Source organism: Cupressus sempervirens, chromosome 5, assembly GCF_028749045.1.
Source record: "Cupressus sempervirens isolate cs-2001-9-10 chromosome 5, ASM2874904v1, whole genome shotgun sequence".
Taxonomy (NCBI): Eukaryota; Viridiplantae; Streptophyta; class Pinopsida; order Cupressales; family Cupressaceae; genus Cupressus; species Cupressus sempervirens.
Window position 1 is genome coordinate 563,337,152 of NC_143122.1, and position 12,250 is coordinate 563,349,401.

Genomic DNA, 12,250 nt, shown 5'->3' on the forward strand with positions numbered 1-12,250 from the left:
TGAATTATCTTTATGGAACTTCTAGAATGTAGAAATTTTTAATATGTTAACATTAAAGTTGAAAACTAATTATTGCTTCACCTGGTCACGGCCTTCAATAAAAATAGGAAGTGGTTGCAGCGGGTCCAAAGGACGCGGTCGCATCTGCCTCCCACCCAAGTCATTTGGATTATTTACAATCTTAAAACATTTTCTGTTGACATCACCCATAAACTCATCATGTTGGACACAATCATGTTCATCTACACCACTCTCATCAGACTTTCTGACACAGTCAATATTTATCCCAGATGTGGGTACGTTTTCACAAGTTTTCTTTTTTGACACTGGGCAAGAGTTTACATCAAAACTATGAGAAGATTTTACATGGCATGCACTTCCTTTTAGAGGACCATTATTGGAATCTGCAAGGTCTCCAGATTTTGCATCCAACTGATCTATGTTGCTAACAACCAATGGTGTTCCCAACTGAAATTCACCTACTGCATTAGAGTGTCCCATTGTCTTAGAACTATTGTTATTACAGATTTGCTCATAACATAGAAGAGATGGCCGACTGTCAACATGATAGTTTTCCAAAAGTTTCAGACCGGAAGTAAATTTTTGAGATGACTTTGTCTGTCCTTGCAATTTCAGATTCAGATGGTCTGTACAATCCTTACCCATAAAATACTTCCCAACTGATGTATCCACTTTTTCTGACTCAACAGGTGGTAGAACAACCAGCTCATTGGTCATAGTTGAAACCTCACCTTCTCTGGGCTCTTTGGTATTGGAATTCAGCTCATTGGTGTGACAAGATGTGATTAGTAGTTCTGCTTTGGATGATGAGCATTTATTTTCATCTTCTTGAAAATTACTCTCTACATGCTTAGACCTCGTCAAGTACTCTTTTCGTCGTATATCATACTTTTGTTTTTCTTTCCTTTTAGGTATCCTGTACAGATGACCATTCCCTGGCGAATCTTCCCTTCCTGTGATAGTTTCATGATGATTTAACTTCCTAGAACCATTGCAGAAAAGATTTTCATATCCAGTTGTCTTGGGAATAATATCCTTATAAATTTGCTCATAAGACAGATTTTGTGGCTGTTTGCCAGGAGGATTCTGCAGAAATGACTTTGCTTCTCCTTCACCTTTTAGACATAGGTGGACCTCAATATCAGTATCTGTAGGAAACTGTCTGACAGATGTTTCTGCTGTACCTGATTTAGTGGGTGGCATAACATCTGGCTCGTCAGTTGGAGATGAAACAACGTCATCTCCATGTGCTTCAATAATGGAATTTAACTTATTCTTATAGAAAGGTGAGATTGATCCTTCTGCTTTCAATGATGAATGCTCTTCCTTGCCTTTAGACCTTGTCAAGTATTCTTTTCTTCGCACATCAAACTTCTTTTTTTTGTTCCTCTTAGATATCAAGTAACGAGGTCTCTTCCCTTTGGTATCTACAATTCCCTTAACAGATCCAGAACGATTTAACTTTCCTGAAACATTGCAGAAACATTTATTTTGTCAGGAACACCACAACAAACTTATTTCTATTGAAGTGGACTACAACTCAACAAAGATGAAAATTAAAACAGAAAAATCCAAATTAAAAATTAAAGAAAAAACATTAATATTAAGGATTCATTGTATTATTGTTCGTGCATTGCCGTGCTCCAAACTTTAAAAAATGACCCATTTAAACACCAAATGATGAAAAATGTATAGAAGACTATAAATTGACTAATATTATTATACATAGTCAGCTGCAAGAACAGTTATATTTTTAACTAAAATATATTATAAAATTACAAATATTTTCTCAACATTTCAATGCTCTATCTTATCTCACAATTTTATATTTTTAATAATGGGGTAGCCTTGTATACACTTCACTGTTGCAGATCTCTAAGAGTGAGGCTCCTCCATCGGTAATAATGATTTTCCCATAACCCACAATAGTGATATGTCCCTACTCTGTTCAGCATAAATAATGAGCTCATAGTAAACAACAAAAAACACCCATGCAACTATTTTCATGGACAGTTTATCTCATCATTAATATATCTAATAGCAACAGTTATTGGTATTCACTCATTATACTTATTAATTTAATTTTAGATTCTGGATGTTATTGAAAGAGTATCATGGAGGAATTATGTCAATCTAAAAGAAATGGGCCAAGAGCACACGTGACCAGCATGGACAACATCACTCCCCTTATCCGATGTCCCTGCACAACATAGAGCTATGAATAACAAATAATTTGTGGCATCTGCTTCATTCCCCAAAATGCATCACCTCGATATCATCCTACGTGCAAGGGTACAACAGCTTGAATGCAAGCCTTGGATTTGATCGCTAAGATGAGTGCATGCAACTTGTGATTTTAGCCATAGTATCTTCATTTCTACTATGGGACAAGCATAATATAAAAAATTCATGAGATATATGCTTGAAGGAAAAAAATGAAAAGGAATACATTTACATTGCACAACTATTGGATAGAATAACCCCCCAATAACATGCACTTCTGGGCAAGTTAACAAGATTAAAACTGCAAACCAACATTACCAGCATAAATCAGATTGTTAAAGTTTGTATGTACTGAGTTAGTCTACTGTAGAAGTGAATGAGTTCCCAGAGCAATTTTATAATCAAAGATCAAATTGTTACCGTTGTTAACAGAGAAATTGCAACAGAATTTGGATACTAACAGATTGTTGTAGATAACAAACAGTGAGTAAATGATATAATTTATTCAAATGGAAGAGCAATTTGGGATCAATGTTCCACTTTAATTATTCCTATGCTCCTCCTATATCAGCCTACTTGTGCACGTGCCACTTCCCCGAAAGTAATTTTTACTTTTCACTTTTGTGGATTTTGATCAAGTAAGTTTCCTCTTTTGTGGATTTTGATTGAGTACATGATAACTCTTCATGAAACAATTGTTCCTTAAGTCAGTACATGACAACATTGCAGGAACCAAATGACAACAAACATTGCCAAATTGGGGTACATTTAAAATTAAAACCAGAATGGCAAAATTTCCCCCAGGTTCTGCACATGCACATAGTACACACATGTATATATAAACATGTGTGCATCTGTGTGCCCACTTGTGCGTATCAATCTATCTATACATACATACGTACTCACATACACATGTACATATGTACACACACGTACATCTATGCATACATAAATACAAGATCCCACGTAGTAGCATCTTCATCCTCTAAAGAAATTGAGGCAAGCCACACAGCAAGGCATCTAAGCTTACACACTCGGGTTACATCCAAACTCTTGTTCACACCTCCCTTGTAGTTGACCCACTTCTGTGATAGGAACCACCATAGTTGGAAAACTCGCCAAGTTTTTGTGCTCAGTGAGTTTTTCCTAGAAAATCTCACAACTCAGCAAAGGAAAAAATCGCAGAGTTAAACTCGTCGAGTAATCGCCAAGTTTTTCAGAATAACTCTTTCTTTTTTCTTTTCTTTTTTATTTTTAAAAAAATATTGTTAATAACAAAAGGCAATAAGCCTATACATAATATATAAAATAGGGCATTAAGGTATAATAGTAGAGCTGGGAAGAGGAAGATGTGATTATAATTATGTGTTTACTTCTAATTTGAGACAAACTATTTATTATTTTGCTTCCCACCATCAGCATTCCGCATGAGAATGCGATTTTGTACCCACTATGCATTTATATATATCTAAACTCTGCTTGTTTATTTTGTGTTCTCTTTAATTAGCTCATTACATGCATCTTCTCATTGAATTTTGCACAAAAAAGGGAAATTTGAAATTTCTAATTAAATATAAGCAGTTTTTTAGGTTCCCGAGATTTTCCCCAAGTTTTTCCCAATTTTTTTTGGGGGCTTGGCGAGTTGTAGCCGAGTGAGAGTTTTCCAACTATGGGAACCACAAGTTGGAATGCACGTAAAACAACTCATTAATCTTTTTTGTGATAAACAGCTTGTGCTTAAATAAGTGATGCATGCAATTCAGTTTTGCTGAACTAATGAAGAATCCAAAACCTAGTTGAAAACAAAATCAATACCACATTCATAATCATTAAACATAAGTGATAGCTGAAAAGGAAAAGAGCATCCAAATATTTATAAAAGCTTACCTATGATATAATTTTGACTGGAAGTTGTCGGTATATATGGAGGTATAACCATATATTAGTGTCCTCCTTGTACTTGTCTCAAACAGCTCCAAGACAATAATTTCTGTAGAGTTATAAAGCTACTAAACTAAAAATAGAATCCTCCACATCTCAATTAGAGAAAATCCTTTTCAATGCAACCTTGTAAGCATCAGCAACTTCTACAGTTTTAAAGATGCCACATTGCTATACAAACAAAACTTATATGTCTTGCAAAATTTTTTAAAAATGCAAATGCAAAGAGATGCAAAGATATGCCCATCTTTTTCCAATGTGGTGAATGATCTTTACACCCTTTTCAAAAATGCTTATGTGAGAACAATCTAATTGGTTGCTTTGTGGCCTTTATTTCTTCAGTCTTGGAGTCCATGTCAGCATATGTTTATCTCAAATATAGTCAATCTGTATTAACAAATCTCCTTGTACTCATGATAGGCTTGATGAAATTCAAAATATAATCCACTTGAGAGAATCAATCATTGTCTAGAATCAATGATTTGACCTATTTGGGCCCCTTTGAATTCGACTGCCTCAATCACAGTCCAAAGGTTGTTAGTAAGGGTGCCCAATACCTCCAAGACCTTCACAAATCGTCTAAGTACGATTGTGTTAGATCCAAATTGGCACTTCGCAACCTAACAGTGATGTAATATGAAAATTAAATTATTATTTTTAAATTGTCATTATATTAAAACTTCATTCAAAGCTTAAGGTAAATTTTGAAACGAAAAAGAAATTTCATAGGCTTACCTTCAATGGCTCCAACTTGAAGAAGACTTGAAAGATGGTTTGTGACACATAATAGTTTGCTCTAAACATTCGAATCTCCTTGTCTTCGATATACGTTTCTTTCAACTACTCTTTATATCTATCAATTTTCTCAATCAACACATTGAAAGAATGGGCAACATATTTTATCCAAGAAATGTTGCAATGTAATGTACCCAACTTGGACTAGACTTGATTTAAATGCTTCCTTTTAGTACAATAAAAGTTGATTAAATAATTAAGTTTTAAGTTGTCAAATTATATCAAATTTAACAACTTAATTTAATTATTTAATAAAGTATCAAAATGAATTTAGTTAGAAATTTATAAAGTCATTTTGAGATTATTTCCCTACTTTCAAATTAAAAGAGGGGGATTATTAAGAGATAGAGAAAAAGGAATATCAAAAGCCATGCTGAGGGAAAGTGAAGAGTCACAAGGATGTGCTATTAAAGAACATTGAGAGGCTCATTTTGGATATGATTAGTTTTAATTTGTTCTATACGGGTTTTCAGTAAAGTTTATTGATTTATCTATGGTTAAGTGAAGTTTGGATGCCTAGCTTTCTTTGGGAATCTTAGCATATTGAAATAAACTATTACTTGCCTTATTGGGCATATCTTCTATTGCTGAATAAATTACTTTCTTAATGTCCATGGAATATTTTAATTTGTATCAAAATGAATTTGATGGATTTAATAGAAACTATGTTATCAAATTCTTCCTTGACAACCCCGAAGTCTGGTCTGGTTCTTCCAAAAGTCCCTTATCATATTCTTGCAAAAGACTGCCCAAATTCTGTCAGACAAATCTGCCCAAATAGTGAATTTACATATCTACAACAGGAACTAAGACGAATTTGGTAAAAAATGGATTTTCTTTTACTTTTTTTTAAGTTGGTTTTGGTCAATTCCAATCAATCCAACCTCCAACCCTAAAATCGACCACTAAAAAGGCCAAAAAGGTAAAACATGTCATTTGGACTAAAGCATTAATATATAATATAATATATATGGTGGTGTATTTTGCTATGTTGCCTTACTAGTAGCGCAGTGGTGTATTAACTTATTTGCCCCTGCATACATATGCATGCGCATATGCATAGATATAATGATTTTGTACAGAGTCCTGACAAACCCAAAGCGAATTCAAACCCACTTCAAAACCAAAAAAATTAACGAATTTAATAATTAACACAGGTTTTTTATTTTTTGAAAAACTACCTACCTAAATAAAGTTATAAATCTAATAATAAAGTTCCTCCCCTCCAAAGGCCATTGTCCTACTCTCAATTGAATGGAATACTTGAATGCTGGTCGCCATGAAAGTTGCAGAAAACAACAGTACTAAAATCACTAAGAGGGAATTCAAGACATTACAGAGACACGGCATTACCTGAGGATAATGCTAATAAATATGCAAATGCTTTCAGGAGGACCCAGAAGCCACTCAAAACCACCAGAAGACATTAATTAGAAAAGAAAAAAGGAATAAGATGTAATAATTAATGATGCCTCATATTCTTAGAATTCATAAACAGGGGCAAGCTGAACATGAAATGGAATATTAACAGGGGTATGGAGCTATAGTGGGAGACAATTGTGATGGACTTTTCACATACTGGCAAATTCATTCACCGTTTAATGGAAAGCCCTTAAATGGGCAGGTTGGTAATTATTACAGGATAGGTCATTAGTAAGGCATGATATCCCGCGATGGATTCTGTTGTTTTCCTCAAACAAGAGTGTAGACCGGGCTTTAAACTAAAACTTGCTTTTCATAAATCTCTGATTGTGTAGGTAAATGAGTGCATATTTAGACACTCTCGAAGTATATCAACTTATGTTTGTATATCAATAAATGTATACATATAAGTAGTGATCTTGTTGTTTAATGGGACAGTACCTAATTATGCAATTCAGTTGTATTACTGAACTTTAGAACTTTGGGTTATTCTACATTAGCAATTCTGTTAAACTAATATGGACTTAATATGTATATATGTGTTTGTATGTGTGTGCATATTTATATAGGCCTCTATCACCCTTATGATCACTCGAATTCTGAATGTCCTGTCAAACACAGTACATGAAATATTGGATCTCATCTCTCTTGGTTTAGACTTGTCTCAGAGATGGATGGGTATTATATGAGTCTCTTTTACCTACAGAATACAGAGGAGGATATAAAGGAATGATCAATGGGAAAAGTTATATTTAAGGCAGGCACAAAGAAAGCAAGTAAATTCAATCTGTTTATTGTTACTTAGAGGAATTGTAATCAATTGCTTTGTTTTGAAAAGTTTCATGTATATAAAGTATTTTCTTTATTCTCATGAGAAGACTAACAGATGATCTTAAAGTTGAAAGGCAGGGAAGTTTTCATTAAGGATACAAACAGAGATAAGAATCTTCCAAGACAATAGATTGGTGCCCAAAAAGATCAAAGAATGCCCATTGAAACAAATGATCACAGGGCAAATAAAATGTTGATCTGAGTGAAATGGCGTTTACAGGAGTAAGTACAGAGTTTTATGTATAGATCACCCAAACTGTTGTCCACCAAAGGGGTGAAATGTTGGAATATCAAACCAAAAAATATAAAAGGGTTTTGATGATCTATTTTAATCTCATTCAGATGTATGGAAGGCCCTGTCTCCTCAGTTGTAATATCCGCATAACTATTCAGACTTTATATCTTTATTATTTGCAGGATCAGGACCTCTGGTCCCAGGCAATACCGTGGGTTTTTCTTCCCCCCGTTCTTTTCTAATGTTGCCCACAATTGAACAGGGAGTAACACTAATTTTATCAATAAAAACTATAAAAAAGGCCCCGGTCTATTATCGATCAAAAAGAAAAAAGTTGCAATACTATATAAATTAACAATCCAGCTTAAACTCTCATAGAAAATGACTTACAAAGTTGATAAGGGACCAATATCATCCGTAAAACTTCTTCCATAAGGTATTATTTAGTTAGCTTTCTGATTCATATATTATTTTATAGTAACACAAGATATATTATCAAATTGTTTGTCTTTCTTATTTATAATCAGTTACTCTTTTTCCTGTTTGTATTTCTTTTTAATGCAGCTATTGGCACGAAGCCCTAAAATTTCAAAAGAATTGTGTCAATTAGTCTGTTGATTCTTGATGTCACCCCATGCCTCCCCGCAATTATAGCCAATCAAAGAAATCTAAATGGGATAACCACACTCAAATATACATCTAGTAGTTGTGGTTTTCCTTCCCCAAACCTCAACCAAATAACCATTTGAAAAAATCTCATAAATGATTATCTTGGGAATCTTACTTCCCTTGGTTCCAACCTGATCTCGAGGCCGGACAACAACATCGAAACAAGTTCCAAGTTCTAAGTTCCTTCCACCTCACAACTCCCGGCCACCTGTCAGGTTTTTTCATCCATCCACCAAAAAAAAGCCATTAAACGTAAAACTCCTACAGATACCAGATATCGATCAATGGATCTCAGGAAAGGATTTAAACTTATTTCTCAGAGATACCAAGGCAGAAAAATGACACTCACACTTCATTTATTGGATTGTGAACCCCCTTTTATCATGAGGCCCTCCTTCATTGCCATTTCAACAATCAATTTTGTGTGAATTTTCTTACTTTTTATTCATCATATTAAGGCATGGCTAAGGTGTCAGAAATATTTTCTCAAGCCTCCAGATCATTGTTTTGTGGACAGATGTTGGCATCTCATTGGTAGGGTCCAAGCAAAGTTTTCCTGCCTTGTTACTTGCCCTCTCTCCTCCCTACAGCCAATAGATGAATAAAAGGTTGTCAGTCCTCATTGTCGAAGGTTCTTCCCTTGTTCTCTTTGGCAGACATGCATTTTGCATGTCTGCAACTGTAAAACTTGCTTCTATTTCAGCATATTATTGAAATCTATATTTTTAGGCCGTCTTTGTGCTTGTATCTTGTGTAGTTCTGGACACCTCTGTACATGTAGTTGCACAAACATTTATCATCTTTTATGGATTGTCTGTTGTGTTAAATTGTTGTAAGTGTTCACTCTGTATCTACCTCTTTTGGTATTTCAAGGCCCTAACCTGCATGTTTATTCATGAAAGCTGAAAAAAATAGAAATGTGAATGTTCTTAGCAATTTTGTTGATTCTCTGTAAAAATATAAGCACAAAGAAACATCTCTATTCCTGCCACATCACCACCCCTTGAATTCTTACCTCTCTCTCATTTTCCCTCTATAGATCAATAGAATAAGATTTGTTGTAGTATTCTCAGTGTTGGGCCAGACCAACACCTTTTGAACTAAGTCTAGAAAGGAAATCAGCCTTCTCGAGAGATCTGACTTCATTCGCCAATCCCACACCTTGAGATCAATTAGTTGATCCAGCAGCATCTTTAGGTAAATCAGAATTGATCGAGTTGATTGTGCCAAGAATGACATCTATAATAGCTATCCAACTAGAGATATAAGGGCAAGTATTGAAGAAGTGGGGTAAGTGATTAGTTTGTGCTTCTCTTTTGGGGAGGATTGACACCGCATGATTCTTTGATTCTGCAGATTATCTCACTGTAATGTTTAGCTCCGATACAGTGCGATTTCATGTGAGAATAATTTTTGGTGCGCCAAGTCAAACACAGTACATGCAAAATGTGTACAAGTTTCATGAGCTTTACATCATCCCCTGGAAGATTTTAGTGTACTCTTCAAATGGAAGATTGTCATTAAGAATAGACAAATCCAACAATTAGCAGCCAAAGAGAAGCAAATTATGCAAGACACTTAACCAATCCCTCCCAGACTTCGCTCCAAGATTCCTAGCTTCAGCTGTCCTCATCCCTTACAAGAACATATACCTACGCAAACACATTCTGGTATTCCACAACAGCAGCGCTCTCAGAAGCCTTGCCTTCTTCAAAAAATCCAATGATGAAAAACTCCCTTACAAAAACCTGCGCCTGATTATCTCTCTTGTCCTGAAAGTAAATCACTCTTCATGGGTGGACTTTTTGCTTGGCAAGCTGAATGGTTTGATAAGTAAAAGAGGAAGATGAAGCAGTCTGTTGTTTACGAGCCTTCACATGTCATGGAGAATAAAAAAAATAAACCTGATGCAATAAGAAAAGCATAGTCATCTGCAACAAGAAGACACTAAGCAAGAAGAAAATGAATTGTTGCCCTTATTTGATGAGCCTCCTTGTTAGGTTAGCAATGATGAAGAGAGAATGTCCATGCTGGAATCATAAAAAGACACTGTTAACCAAGAATCCATCTTAATGAGTAAGAATGAAGATAATTTTGATGATATGGAGCAGTAAGAATTCCTATTTGACCATGATGATCCTTACTGAACCTTGGATGAAGTGGAACATGCATGCCACATAGAGGAATCAGATGGAACAGCCCGTGTGGCTTATATGTGTGTGTGTGCGTGTGTCTGTGTGTGAATGTTCAAAATATATTAAAATAGTATTGATAGAGATTGGGAAAGCAGAGAGAACTGTCAGTGATTGATTTTTAACAAGACAATATGCAAATAAATCATTGATTCACGAGTTACAATAGTACAACAACATAAATGATAATAGCAGCAGCTTAAATCAGTATAACAGCATTATAACAATAGTCTCAAACATCAAAATCATGATCTATCAACATATAAATTTAAACAATAGAACTTGAATTGTTTCACGAGTTACAATAGTATAACAATGTAAACGATAATAGCAGCAGCTTAAATCAGTATAACAGCATTATAACAATAGTCTCAAACATCAAAATCATGATCTATCAACATATAAATTTAAACAATAAAACTTGAATTGATTTTTATCCTCATAATTAAATTTTCAAAGCTATCAAATTATATTTATAATTATAATATATTTTTATTTAATATAATTATTTTTAACATATGTTTAAACTTTATTATGATGCTTATTAAAAAACCTAAATTAAATATTATGATTTAATATATAAAAATTTAAACATATTTAATCACAAATTCTATCATCCACAAACACAATTTCAAACCTCGTGGACCACCCAAATTGTTTATTTGGCAAAAAGAAACTTTTTAAAAGTGTTTTTATTTAATTTTGAACACCAGAAATTATCCGAATACTTCGGGAATGCTTTTTTATTTCAGGATTGTTTTGGGTGTCCCCTAGGTGTTTTGGGAAGGATTGCCATCCCCAAATGCCAAGGGACGTTTCCTACGGTTTCCTATTGTTTTTTGAAATCAACAACGAATGGGAGATGTTTCTTTTACATCCCACTGTCCTCAAAATGTTTTGGGGACGGAAACAAGTACCCTAGTGACAGAAAACACAAATCAGTGTAACATAGGCATACAAAAATGATATCAAAACATTTATTTCAAAATCTCTATTAATAATATCAACATGGTATTATGTAAAAAATCAAATAATGCCTAAATTTTGAAGGAAGGTCATTTCCCTGTGTGTATTGTAGATTGTGAAAAAATGAAATAGTGAGAAAGTAGGAGCCAATGATAAGCAAGCACATCTCTTAAGACACTCTAATAAGAAACAAAAGAAATTTGTATTAGCTTGTAATTGGTCTAAGATGGTAATATAAACTTTCAAAAAGTCCTTTATTGGGATTGCATGTGATAGTACAAGACGTAGGCAAGAATATCTAACTCCGTGCAATTCAACACTCATTTACGAAATAAATAGAAAGGATTGATCCATATTGGTATTGATCATCCTAGTGCCCATGCCAAACACTAACATTAGCACTTAAGGGTGGCATTAAGAGATTGTGTTGGCAAGAGATTAACCATTTCACATATCGAATCATCTTCACAAATTCATTTGTAGGATGAGCCCAAACAGATTATCCTTGATTTCCAAGAGTTGTCTTAGAGAATTTTCCCTAGCTTTAGCATTCATTAAGAAAGATTATGCTAAAGACCAATTAACATTTTCCTTTCTTTATTTCATGTTCCTAAGTTCATTGTTTTTGCATCTAAATGTGTGGCATGATTTGTGTTTTATTTATCAATGCACTTTAATTACTGTTTTTAAACATTGATAGACGATATAAGAAATCTACGATATGGTATATTTTTCCTTGATTTTCCTTCGCCATTTCAATGATCACAATCAAAGTCATCTCAATCCATTTTCTATGCGTAATGTCACACACAAGAATAGAAACAGCATCAGCTCTATATATGTTGCAAGTTTATGTGGTGAAAGAAGGATGATGTCAATTTGACCATTCAACAATTATTTCATAATGAAATATCAAAATCCTTTCAAGGATCAATTCTTGACTTTTGCCCAAGCT

At 34.2% G+C, this 12,250-nt stretch overlaps 1 protein-coding gene across 10 annotated transcripts in view; it reads right to left on the reverse strand.

The window, feature by feature from the left end:
- LOC149557177 (uncharacterized) overlaps positions 1-12,250 on the reverse strand; it is a 63,661-nt gene that overhangs the window by 37,816 nt on the left and 13,595 nt on the right. For all 10 annotated transcript variants that reach the window (XM_089831886.1, XM_089831885.1, XM_089831890.1 and 7 more), the window contains one exon: positions 82-1,487. In XM_089831886.1, the coding sequence (XP_089688012.1) occupies positions 82-1,487 (1,406 nt within the window). The remainder of the gene's footprint in view (positions 1-81; positions 1,488-12,250) is intronic.